This window comes from Salvia splendens, chromosome 4 (assembly GCF_004379255.2).
Source record: "Salvia splendens isolate huo1 chromosome 4, SspV2, whole genome shotgun sequence".
Classification (NCBI taxonomy): Eukaryota; Viridiplantae; Streptophyta; class Magnoliopsida; order Lamiales; family Lamiaceae; genus Salvia; species Salvia splendens.
In genome coordinates, this window is record NC_056035.1 from 16,089,933 (window position 1) to 16,102,538 (window position 12,606).

Consider the following 12,606-nt stretch of genomic DNA (forward strand, 5'->3'; position numbering starts at 1 on the left):
TGATAAAAAAAAATTATCGTGTAAAAATTTCTTTTTAAAAAAAATCAAAACATCCTATGAGTAGGCATATAAAAAATCTCATTAAACTGAAACTTGTGTCATTTTCCATTTTGTACGCATGTAGAATTACATTGCGAATTTTGCTCGACTATAAACTCTTTTAATTAAAATGTAAAAGAAAAAACAACTAAAAAACTATAATGTAAAGATTGCAATAGAGATTGACATTGACAAAGCACAACCAATAGCCATATACATGATATATATATTATGAACTTTCTTCAATTTTTTGTAAAAGCTAATAGATATATATTTTTTTATATTTTGAATCTAACCGTTAAAAGTTGATAAACAACGCCTTGATTGGACCTTGACCATGAGAGGATTAGCCATTTCACAAGACAACTTTAGGAGCTCCGACAAGTCAACATCTTGACCAGAAGACTCAAACTGAAATTGTTGCAATAAGGTAGCCACCCAAAAATTGACCGTGGTCATACCCAAAGTCTTGCCGGGACAAGACCTCCGACCCGACCCGAAAGGGGCTATTCGGAGGTCCGATCCGAAGACAGAGAAGTCAGTACTTGAATTGGGGCTGAGAAAGCGGTCTGGGTTGAATGTTAGAGGATCCTCCCAAACTTGTGGGTCTGTCATGATGGCCCACATATTAACAATGGCAGTGGTCCCGGCAGGAACGTGATAGCCATCAACGAGGGAATCCCTGATGGATAGACGGGACCAGGAGAGAAGGGGCCCCGGAGGGTGCAACCTCAAGACCTCCTTGACCACCGCCGTTAGGTAGACTAGCTCCGTTAGATCCGATTCGTTAACCGCACGTGACCTCCCGGCTACTTTGTCTAGTTCATCATGGACCTTCGATTGGACATCAGGGTGTTTCACCAGTCTCGCTAATATCCACTCCATCAGAACTGCCACCGTGTCCGTTCCCCTAAATATCATTTCCTGTATTATCCAATTATCTTGTTTAGCATTACCACGTGGCAGTCGCACCAACAATATAATGCGCATGCTTTTTTTAATTTTATTTTATTAACATAGGAATATTCTCTTCTATTTTTTTGTTTCTCTATAGCTAATGATAGCATATAAACAATTATGTCACGCACGCATTAAAACTCAGTCCCATCTCTCATCCTAAAAAAAATACTTTCACTCTTTTTCATATATTATCGTGACAAATTTGCAAGGTAAATAAGGTCGCGATCTAGCCATATAGTACTATTATATTTTATATACAATTAGTAATGAAAATAGTGTTTCTACGGCTAATTTGGCATGAGAAATATTCTGGTCAGACAAAAAAGGACACGAGCAAAAAAATAATTAAGGTTTGAATTAGTGAAAAAGACTGATGCAATAAACATTAAATAAAAATATTACCCAGAGAACGGCGATCATGTCTGAATCCGACAGCCTATCAGGCCCCCTCAGCGATAGCAGCACATCCAGAAAATCAGCGCCGCCACCGTCCTCCTTCCTCTGGGCGATGATCATGGAGACGAAGCGGTTCACCCTCGGCACGAGGCGGGAGCACGTAAATCGGATTTTCTGCAAGTCGAAATCAGCCAAGAAGGAGAGGTGGTCGGACCAGTTGACGAGGCCCAGCAGATGGTAGCCCTGCTCCACCATATCACGCAGCTCCGCCGCCTCGTCACTCACCGCCCTCACGTCGTATTCCCGCCCGAACACCGAGCACATCATGTTGTTCAGCGAGGCCAGCTTCAGCACGTCTCTCACGCGCCCGCCCTGGTTGGCTTCGAGCACCGCCGCCACCTGGTTGGCTATGCGGAGGCGCTGCTCCTCCGACGCCAGGATTTGCCTGGGGCAGAAGAGGTGCGCCGCCGCCATCTTCCTCAGCGCCGTCCAGTAGACCCCGTAGGGGGCGAAGCCGATGGAGCGGTTGAACATGAGGTGGTAGGCCGACTCGTTGGCCGGGCGGTCCGAGAAGGTGCTGCTGTTCAGGATCTCCCGGGCCACGTCCGGGTCGCACGTCACCACGGCCCGCGTCTGCCCCAGGGAGAACGCCATGAGGCGCTTCGCGGCGCAGGATGAGGCCGCGGCCGCGATTTTGCGGTGGGCCAGACCCGACATCAGCTCCATGCTGCCGATGATCGGGAGACCCTTTGGCCCTGGAATCGGTCGTGATTTTGATTTTGATTTACGCCATTTGTAGGTGCCCCAAGCAGGGCCGCCGGGGTGGGACCAAACCATGAGACTGATGATTATACATGAAAATAGAGCCACAAATGCTAAAGCGAAGGTGTTGAAGAGGGACAGAGATTCACATTTCGAAGCAAGAGCGAAGATCCATAGGCTCTCCACATTCGTGCTCATCATTTTTAGTGAAAACTATAAGAAGAAGAAGCTTTGTTGCTTTTGAGAGGTTGAAATGAGGATGGCATGCGCTCCTTTATATAGTGACGAAACCAGTAATTATCTTTTACTGTTGCCACTAATTTAGGACTACCCAATTTTTTTATTTATTTTTTCTACTTAATATTCTAGTGATATGTTGCATACGGTGAGCGTGCGGTTCAGAAAATTTTCAAGTATAATCTTTATTGATCTTTTACCATGATCGTGCCGTGGTGTATTTAAATAATAGTAGTACAACTAGGAGAATATTATAAAGTACTACAAACAGTTGGATCAGAAATATTACTATCATATTTGGTACTAGTAAAGTAAGTATTTACTCAGCAATTTAAAAGTGACTATTAACTAATCAGATCCTACCCTCTGAAACTCCATGCACCTTCTCAATGGATTTTGTCCCTGTTCAAACTTTGAAGTCGCCGACAAAATCTAAACAAACACCACTCAACAATAAGAAATTTCCCCCCCTCATAAACAAACATTAAAATGAATCACAAATTCTTAGTGTTCATGCCACATAATTAACACAATCTTCGATACTCTAGCTAGCTACAATTCTCTAATACTACTATATATTTCATCCACGTTATTTTTCTCACACAAAATTTAAGAAAATGGTAGTACTATTAGTTAACTGTACAGAGAGTAAAAAAATTAAAGAGAGGGCGTAAAAGATATTAACGTGGAATAATCCAAAATAAAGTACCCAAATAACTTGAAGAAATTCCCAAATAAAAGAGAGAGGGTGTGTGTGATATCTTTGTGAAGGGAAATTAACTTGAAGCTACTAGCTACATGGAAGCTAATAAAAATAACCAGTCCTAATTAAGTATTTATGTGGGCTCCATCCTAGAATAACTATTTTCTAATTTGCCAATCATTTAGTCTAATGGACTATTATTCTAGTGATTTATATACATATATACATCTGACATGACACACAAGAAAAAGAAATTCAAAATAGGGACTTATGTAGTCACCTTACTAAGTCTTTGTAGTAATTTTATTTTAAAAATGGTTAGTTAGGATTAAATAGAAAAGTTACTGGTAAGGATAGCAGCGCCGCCAGGTTTTATTGCATACAATACAAAGAAGAGGACATGTTTGCTTAAGACATCAGCCTCCTCCAATCGCGACTAATTGCGTGCTAATTAGACTTGTCATGCCATTAATTTATTAATACTACTATGTTGTTACTATTAAAACAAAATTGAAAAAAAAAGTTATAGTACTACTATTTGCAACTTGAAATGCTTCACATTATCATTTTAGAATCTAGTTCAATTGTTAGTAGCGAATGTTACTAGTCACCACTCTCATTCATATTTCATTAACTTTTTTTCAATAACTTATGTATGTATTTTTCTAAATTCACGTCAAGTCAAAAAGAGATATTTAATCTCGAATAAAAGAAGTATTAGTTAACATATATAAGTTTACAATTCGATCTTAGAAAAAGATGCAAATACACAATAAATTTAGTTGGTCAACACTTTAAGATCATTGAGTTCATATCTTTTATGACACATGAATTGTTGAAATATTGTAAGCAAATTAAACTTGAAAATACATTAATTTTCTTGACGCGATAAAAAAAGATGATGCAATTACTATATATTGACATAACATAAACAGGATGTTGCACCATAATGTAGTAGAGTATTTTATGTTTAGATCCTTGATGTATAATACCTTGGATTCTATCCAGTTCTTGATTTTGAGATGGTCAAAATCTATGAGGTCGTTTTGTGTCGGCACTATTTGTCATTGAATCTAAATGGTACCTTTTTTTGACTTTATTAATATCAACCTTCAAAATTGTAGTGGTTAGACAGAAACAAACATAAAATGTTTCTGTTATACTTTAAAATTTGAAGATATTTAAATCTCCAACATCTTAATTAACGGAAACGGTCTTTTAATTATAAGCTAGCTATCAAAGCTAAAAACTGTTGGGTGGGAATTACATAAAAAAAAAATAAACCCGTTGTTTTCATGAACCGTTTATTAATCAACAAACTGAAAAAATAGCTCGGAGTTGTCCTATCGGCAAGGAACTTAGACATTATTGTAAGAGATGTGTAGTTCGAGGCCTCATGACATCATATGTAAATTCCTCCTTTATATAGGAGTTTATTTTTTATTTAAAAAAAACAATCCATATAAACTTATTTTTATAAGATGCTTATTTTGATAAATCAATGAATTTACCAGAAACAACCAATTAATACTTCCCGCGAATTTCAACAGGATATGCTTATAGACATGCTAACGTGTCATCTTATAAAATGTCATAACTTAATTTAGATATTAAACAGAACTTACCAAGCTAATTGCCAACTATTTTTAACTATATTTTGGTGTAGTGCTTGCGTCGGTGGAAGTCAATGGAAGAAATGTATTGGTAAAAATTAATCCCACTTGGTAATGTATAATCTATAAAACGACTTAGTTTATATTTGTCCGAAAATTTAGAGTTATTAATTTAGGATGAATAATCACATTGTACGAATTGAAAATGGAACTTAGCCGGAAATTGCTGCGTGCATTACTTTCTGTAGAGGATATTTTATTACAAGGTCGAAATCTTGATGAGTAAGTTCGATTCAACATTTTCAAGGACTGGTAATGTAACGATAGTGATGTTATGGAGATTTATAGGTGTCCCAAAATTTATAATTAAATGTGTTAGAGTTATGGAGATTTTATGTGTTTTTATGAAATATTCTAGTTAAACTAGAGCTCTTAATTAATTGAACGTTGAAATGAAGTCTGTTTAACTTATTTAGTTAGTGATGGCAGGTGCATACAGAGTAAGTTAATGAATAATGATGATATGGTCAAGTAGTGAGACTGCGAAATTTAACATGATTTTCATTTTCAAGGTAATAATAATTAAAAAAAAAAGTTGATTATGAGGAAAAGAGATGGAATTTGATCCCTAAAATTATCTTTTCTGTTGGAGAAACCGCAGGGAATATTCTTGTGTGTAAGTGAACAAGAAATTGCTTGTTGATTTGAATAAGAAGAAAGAGTTGTGATTGCGGAGACTTCAAATCCAGATTAAGTTAAATAAAATGCTCTAATCTAGGGTAACGGCTAACGGCTACCGGCTACGGACAAGAGATAGGCGATTTCTCATAGATATTGTCAAGGACTTTCCCTTTTTTCCCCAAGATATTCCTGTGAATAAACCAATTTTAAATTCCGTCAATTATATTAATTACCATTTGAAGTTGTATAGTACTCCGTGGATGAAACAAATTTATTAAATTATTGATATATGTGTTTTGAGTGGAAGATGCAATAAAAATATAGTGATTTAGATATATTGTTATTTGGTGTGTCCAGTCAATCAGAATTGTATAAATATATTTTTTTCCTTTGTTACTTTAATTGCGGTTATATTTAGAAGTCAGAATACTGAATTTTTACTCGGAAAAATGAGTCTTGCACAAGGTATTGTGTAATGAAATGTTGGGGTGATTAATACCCTTTCGTCGACAAAACATAGTCTCATTTGTGGATGACATGAGTTTCAATGAGAAATTGGTAAAGTAAGAGATATGATGAGAAAAAGTGGGTAAAGTAAGAGATATATGGAGAAAAATTAGGTAAAGTAAGAGATATAAGGAGAAAAAACATAAGAGTAGAGACACTTTCCATTTTAAGAAATGAGACTATTTTTTATAAATATCTCAAAATAATAAAATAAGAATATTTTTTTATAGACGGAAGGAGTAAATATTGAATGTGAATGGAGTTTAAAATATAGAGGGATGGATATGGTGGTGTACTAAACTAGAAAGAATAGTGTTATTATGGATGGAATTATATTATTAACGTGGGATTTTGGTGATCTTGAATTATATTATTAACGTGGGATTTTGGTGATCTTAGAGTATTGGTAGCTAGGGGCGGACCTACATATAAATGGGGTAGGGCTTTAGCCCCTAATGAATCTAATTTTTTAAAAATTTTCTATTATAAAGTTTCAAAATGTATCCATATTTTACACATATTATAGTATAAAAGCCCCTATTGATAATTTAAATTACTTGTAAATTTATTTTTAAATAAAATTTTGAAAATTTAGCCCCTACTTGTATTTATTTCTGCGTCCGCCCCGGTTGGTAGCTAGTACGTTGATGTATAAAGAATAAAAAATGATGATACGAAATATGAATGTATCCATATGAGATAATATATGTCGGGACAGATTTCACGTGATGCCCATACCATGCCATGCACCTGGCCTTAGCCATGTGAAAAAATAAAAATCCACTTTGTAAAATTCATGCTGTTGTTGGGAGGGTAGATTTGTAATTATAGATAGGAATGGCGTGAATTGCAAGCTGAAATAGTATTTATTTAACGGCCACAAATGTGCTGGCAATTGGAATAATTCCCCGCCGATAGTGATACGGATCTCCCGAATATTTTGCTCCCTTTCTTCTCCATTACTTCTTCCACCCATCTCATTTCCTTTTTTCATGTTTCATCAAATTTTACATTTCACATTTTAATAGTGGTAACTTTTACACAGGTTCAAATAATTTATCATGCTAAGAAAGAAAAAATATTTTTTTTTTGAGGAATTAAATGAATAATGTATCATACAGTGGTCATGATTGAGATTTGTAGTATTAATAATACTCCGTGTTAATGATGATCAAAGATGTTCAGATTTAAATAATTGTTACTCCACAAAGTAAACTAGGAGAATATTATTTGTCCCCTATTTATATGCGGCTGTGACCTGACTAAATTTCAGATAAATGAGCTTAATTTAAGAGGCATAAATATAAATTAGAACAGGTGGCAGCTGCACCTTTTTTCCGCCATACTAAGATAGCCTTTTCTTCGTGACGAGATCAATAATTTGTGTATGATATAAATATGTGACGTTGGCCTAATTTATATATGTTGATGGTGTTTAAATCCGGCCTGAATGAGTTAAATTCTCCACTCGTTGAACTAAAAAATCTCTTTCAATAAATAGAGTAACATAAAGTTGGCAATCATCCGTACCATCAAATACTATTCGAGCTTGACATTATTTGATTTCTATTCCATAATTAAGGTTACTTATAATCAACCAATCACACTTATTCATTTGCTTAGGTAGGCGACTTGTTACAAAAGCAAGCTTTATGTAATGGGCCACATTTCCAAACACATGACTAGGAAAAATATTGAAAACATGATATATCGCTCGTATCATATTGAAAAATATTGAAAAATTATCGAATTTTCGATACGATATGGTACCGTATCGTAAGTTTTCGATACGATAACGATATGAATTTTCTTATATCGCGATATATCGTTTTATATCGAATATACGATATATATCGATATTTTTGATATATCGTTTTATATCGAATATACGATATATATCGTATATATCGAAACATATTGAAATTCAATACATATTAAATTTAAAATTATAAATATATATAAATCCATTTAATTGTACTTGGTTGTGTTGTATTTTGATTATGGAGATAAGAACACTATTAATTTTATTCTGTTGAAGTTTTATTAATTTTTGTGTGAATTTTAAGTTTTGAAATTATAATTTTCGATATACAGGTATTCGATACGATATCGATATTGATATTATCCATATCGAAAGTTCGATATATCGAAATTCGATATATCGAAACTTTCGATACGATAACGATATGAAATTCTTTCATATCGATATACGATATACGATACAACGTTTTCGATACGATACTTACCCACCCCTGCACATGACAATATACACAAACACTACTATTAGCTAATATACGTGACACTAATCATATATATTTGATTATGTATATAGTAGACGATAACATGTTTAAAGAGTATGCTACTATGATGCATGAAATGACAAATTTACAAAGTGTGTGTTTGATATTTCGACACGTTCTAGGTTTCCTATGCATGCCATTGGAATTATGATTAGTTGTAAATATTTATATTAACCCTTGAATGATGGAAATTGGATTAATAATAATGGATATTGTCGCTTGAGTACGACCTCCGATGCCCCAAATGATAACACAAAATTCCCACCAAATCCTACCAGAAGTTGACTTGCTAATTGGCGAGCTTACTTAGCATGTACTTAATTATTTGTTTTGGCACAATTAGCTTCATCTAAATCATGATTGGTGGATTATGTGTATAGGCGTGCATGCTTAGGCTAACTTTTTAACTAAAATTAGTTACAATATCAAGTACAGGCTATATCCAACATTTTTTACCAAATAAACCTTAAAATCAAGAGGAATCGGAATATGATTACCTTAATTAATTTTGTTAGCAATTTTGACATTGAATAGGATGAAGTGGGCAAAGCAATGACCTAACGCACTCGTTCTCAATCGTCAAAAAATAACATAATAAGGATTCGATATATATATGGTGAGAAACATATAAATCTAATTATATCTTGGACTAATCTTTTTGGGTGGGGAAGGTGTAAAGATTCTTGAGTTATATAATTTTATTTGTTTGTTCTTTCGCAAAGCCAAAGTATGAATCTTTGAAGAAGAAGAATATGTGCACCGTGGTCCTGTGCGTGCAAAGCTTATATTGCTATTGGAATGACCCTTTTTTGGCCAATTATTCTTTGACTTAAATAGTTGTTAATGAGATTGCAATTAGTTTTTGTTCTGATTTAATTATATCCATGTTGCACCCTCAACTTGATGTACCATGTAAATCTTTCCAATTCGGGAAATATTCAGCCTATGCTTCATTGGTTCATTAAATTAGTTGGAGAAGAATCTATATATTACTAATTGTCTATAAAATAAATATAAATGGGCGTGGGTGAATGTTGCTACTTAGTGAAGAATATATGGTTGGTGGGCCTAAAGCCAATGCTAATAGTGATTTAGATCAGATATGACAATATCTAATAACATATATTTATAGTGTGCCTAGATCATGATCATGATCATGATCATGTCATACATGTTAGCTAGCTCCTGTGTTTATAGTCAGGCTCATGTGGATTTCAACTATTTGATATGTATGCCTAGAAGTGGAGTCTATATATGTTGTAATTTACAATTTCATTTAATTTGTTAGACAGACGACAAGTTAAATTAAAAAGGACTTTGTTTAAATTAAGTTAAAACTGAATTTAGTAGGAGTATTATTGTTTGGTTGTTCTATTTAAGATAATTTTAGTAAGATGCTAACAAAAAAGATTAAAAATAAGATAATTTACATTTATCTTATAACAAACTGAAAATAATTATTTATTAGTTGATAATAAGTATTAGTAATTTAACTTTAGAGATATATCAAATCGAATATTAAAAATAATTAATCTTAATTGATGAATGAATTAATTAGTGAAATATGGATCAATTCACTAATTAAATCAAATATTATAAATGTTCGGCTAGTTTAATGAAACCAAACATCAACATGCCATCGACAACCGAAATATGATCATCCAAAAACTATTAACAATCACAAAAAAAAAATCAACAACAACCAAAATCATTAACAATCAGCAAAAATGAAGAAGCCATCAAAACAATTGCCAACACCACCCAAACAACAACCATGGATGGAAGCTAATTAAATATGGTGTTACATAGAGGCAAAGAGAAAAGAGATATGAAACAAGTAGCCATATCATCATAATATTAATATGAGTAAAGGTGAGGGATACGATCCAAAAATACATTGTCACGAACTTAACTTCTGAAAAAATGAAAACCAAATAAAATATAAGAATAAATAAATATATTATAAATATAATAAATATATGTGAAACTTAGAAATGACTCTACAAGCAGTCATAGGCCTATATGTTAGATTAATAAAATGATGCACGCATAATCTCTAGTGAATCATCATAATCACAAGAAGGTAAAAATATGAAAAGCACTATGAGCTTCATATTCCCTGAGTCGTAAAGAGATTTGATTCGAGCTGCACATACTGATTCAGATAGATAATTATTAAGCAAAGGCTAAAACATCTTTTTCATCCCATCATAACATGCCGCTTTTGACTAATAATATATGTTACAACATGATTTTGAATAATATAAATACATACACCTTTATACATAAAACCTGAATACTTGCAGCAAAGTTTAAGTAATTAGGAATTTGTAGTTTTAACTAGGAGGTACTATAAAAATAGGGTAATATATCGGAAAACTCACTAAGTTTGGTCATTTTCTGGTTCGTTATGCAACTTTATAAAATCAATCAGAAAATTATGAAATTTGAATATGTTTTCAATTTTCCCGAGCCAAAAAGATTAGATGAAATTGTATCAGACATGAAAGTCGAAAAATCAAATTTAAACGTCACTGCCAATGAATTAAATGATGTTATTTATTCATCAACAAATTATGTTATTTTGTTGAAAAACATGATCAATATATTACAAGTAGACAATCATATTTTTTTTTACTTGATCAGATAATTATTCTTTTTTTTGGTACGTCCAAATCTAAGTGAGACGTACTCACTTATCTCTCCTACTTTACCTCTTATCATCTCTCTTACTTTATTCTCTGTTTTTTTTTACTTTATTTACTTTTTCTCTTCATTACTTTATTCCCTCTCTTACTTTAATATTAATAATTTAATTAACTAAACACTACTATCTAAATTCTTGTGCCAAAATAAAAACGTCTCGCTTAGGCCTAGACGGAATTCTGGCTGATTTTTAAAGTTGTGGCCACAATTACCAAACATAGTGATTTTTATACCTGAAACTTCTAGTTCGGACAATCACGCAATTAACCAATTAATTGTAGCAATTAAACTCATATTAATTCAACTCTTTGGCTTGTACGATAAAAAATGCTTCATATAAAACTCATCCAAACAAATGAACAACAATAACTTGGATATTAAAATAAAACAAATTGATGAATTGCATGAATTTTTATTGTAGATTCACGCCATCGTATTCGCTTAATTGTTGATATACTTATAAACCTAATATAAATAATAGAATTGAATTGATGTTTGTTGATTAATTGAAAGCGGAAATGCGGCACAGAAATTAATCCCTAAGTATTGACTCAAAGCATGAGGTCAACTAAATAACAGCCACTTAATGATATTATAAGCCATGATTAGTGGAAAGTTGGTGGCAACGTTTTGTCTCGTGGGTAGGTAATCGGCAATGGCATCTTGAAACTAAATAAATCAAAATCACATAAATTATTAGGTTGATGTTTACAATTAAAATACGTAGTTTAGTTGTAAGTCCAAGTGGATTAAAAATAATTAGTAGTATAAGATAGTGAGGTGAAGTTGATCATTTAGAACAAGTCAAGAATGCCACTTTTGCACTAGGGGCCAGAGACATTTATTATGCCTTGTAATGCAATAAAACTCGCAACAAATCTTAAAATCAGTTACAACAGGTATCTTGGTCGGGGATCAATTATTAAATCAATTTTTTTTTAAATTAAAATTCTCTTATCTTCCTCTCCATTACTCCACTTAATGGATTATCGTTTCGTAGATTGATAACGACTTTTGATAAATGATTATTATTCGCCTTTGACCGCTCACATTTTTTTGCTCCACATTATCATTTTTTTTGTTCATCTGTATCTCCGTTTTTTCTTGAAGATACATGATTCATAACATTGCGGCAACTTAATTTATTCATCAGGGTTTACAATAATTGAGTTCTGGTATATAAATATAGTATATAACAAGATTAAAGAAATTGAATCTTTTATCAAATTTCATAAGACGGGTTGGATAAGAATACAAAAAAAAAACAAAAAATTATAACCGGACTATTTAATGGGGGTTAAAAATTACTCCTAATTGATAGAGATGATATAATATAGTACTCCCTCCGCTCCACAAAAGTGTGCATTTTTGGTAGAGCACGAGCTTTAGTGCACAATTGGTAAAATAAAAGAGTGGTTGAAAGAAAAAAATAGTAATTAAAGTATTATTAGTGAAGAATAAGTCTCATCTCATTAGAGAAAAAATATTTCTAAAATTATAAAGTGCATACTCGTGTGGGACGAATGATAATGGTGGGATAGTTATAAAATGTAAATGTATAATGTTTTGAGGGACATATGATAAAAATAACTCACTTTATAAGGGATAATAACATATATTAACTTTTATTTAACATTGATTGAATAAAATATGAAACTTATTTAACCTTGATTGAATAAAATAATAAACTTTTTGTCTTTTA

At 32.8% G+C, this 12,606-nt stretch overlaps 1 protein-coding gene across 1 annotated transcript; it reads right to left on the reverse strand.

Moving 5' to 3' along the window:
* Positions 1-203: 203 nt before the first annotated feature.
* Positions 204-2,413, reverse strand: LOC121801191 (cytochrome P450 78A9-like). Its single transcript, XM_042200641.1, has 2 exons — positions 1,402-2,413; positions 204-963 (listed from the first exon to the last, which is right to left on the reverse strand). Exons 1-2 carry the CDS (start codon positions 2,356-2,358, stop codon positions 331-333), a joined length of 1,590 nt encoding a protein of 529 aa, XP_042056575.1. The 5' UTR covers positions 2,359-2,413; the 3' UTR covers positions 204-330.
* Between the last annotated feature and the right edge of the window lie 10,193 nt (positions 2,414-12,606).

Coding starts and splice junctions, on each gene's coding strand:
- LOC121801191 (XM_042200641.1), bottom strand. CDS start 2,358: ATGATGAGCACGAATGTGGAGAGCCTATGGATCTTCGCTCTTGCTTCG. Junction 964..1,401: donor ACATGATCGCCGTTCTCTGG/GTAATATTTTTA, acceptor TGGATAATACAG/GAAATGATATTTAGGGGAAC.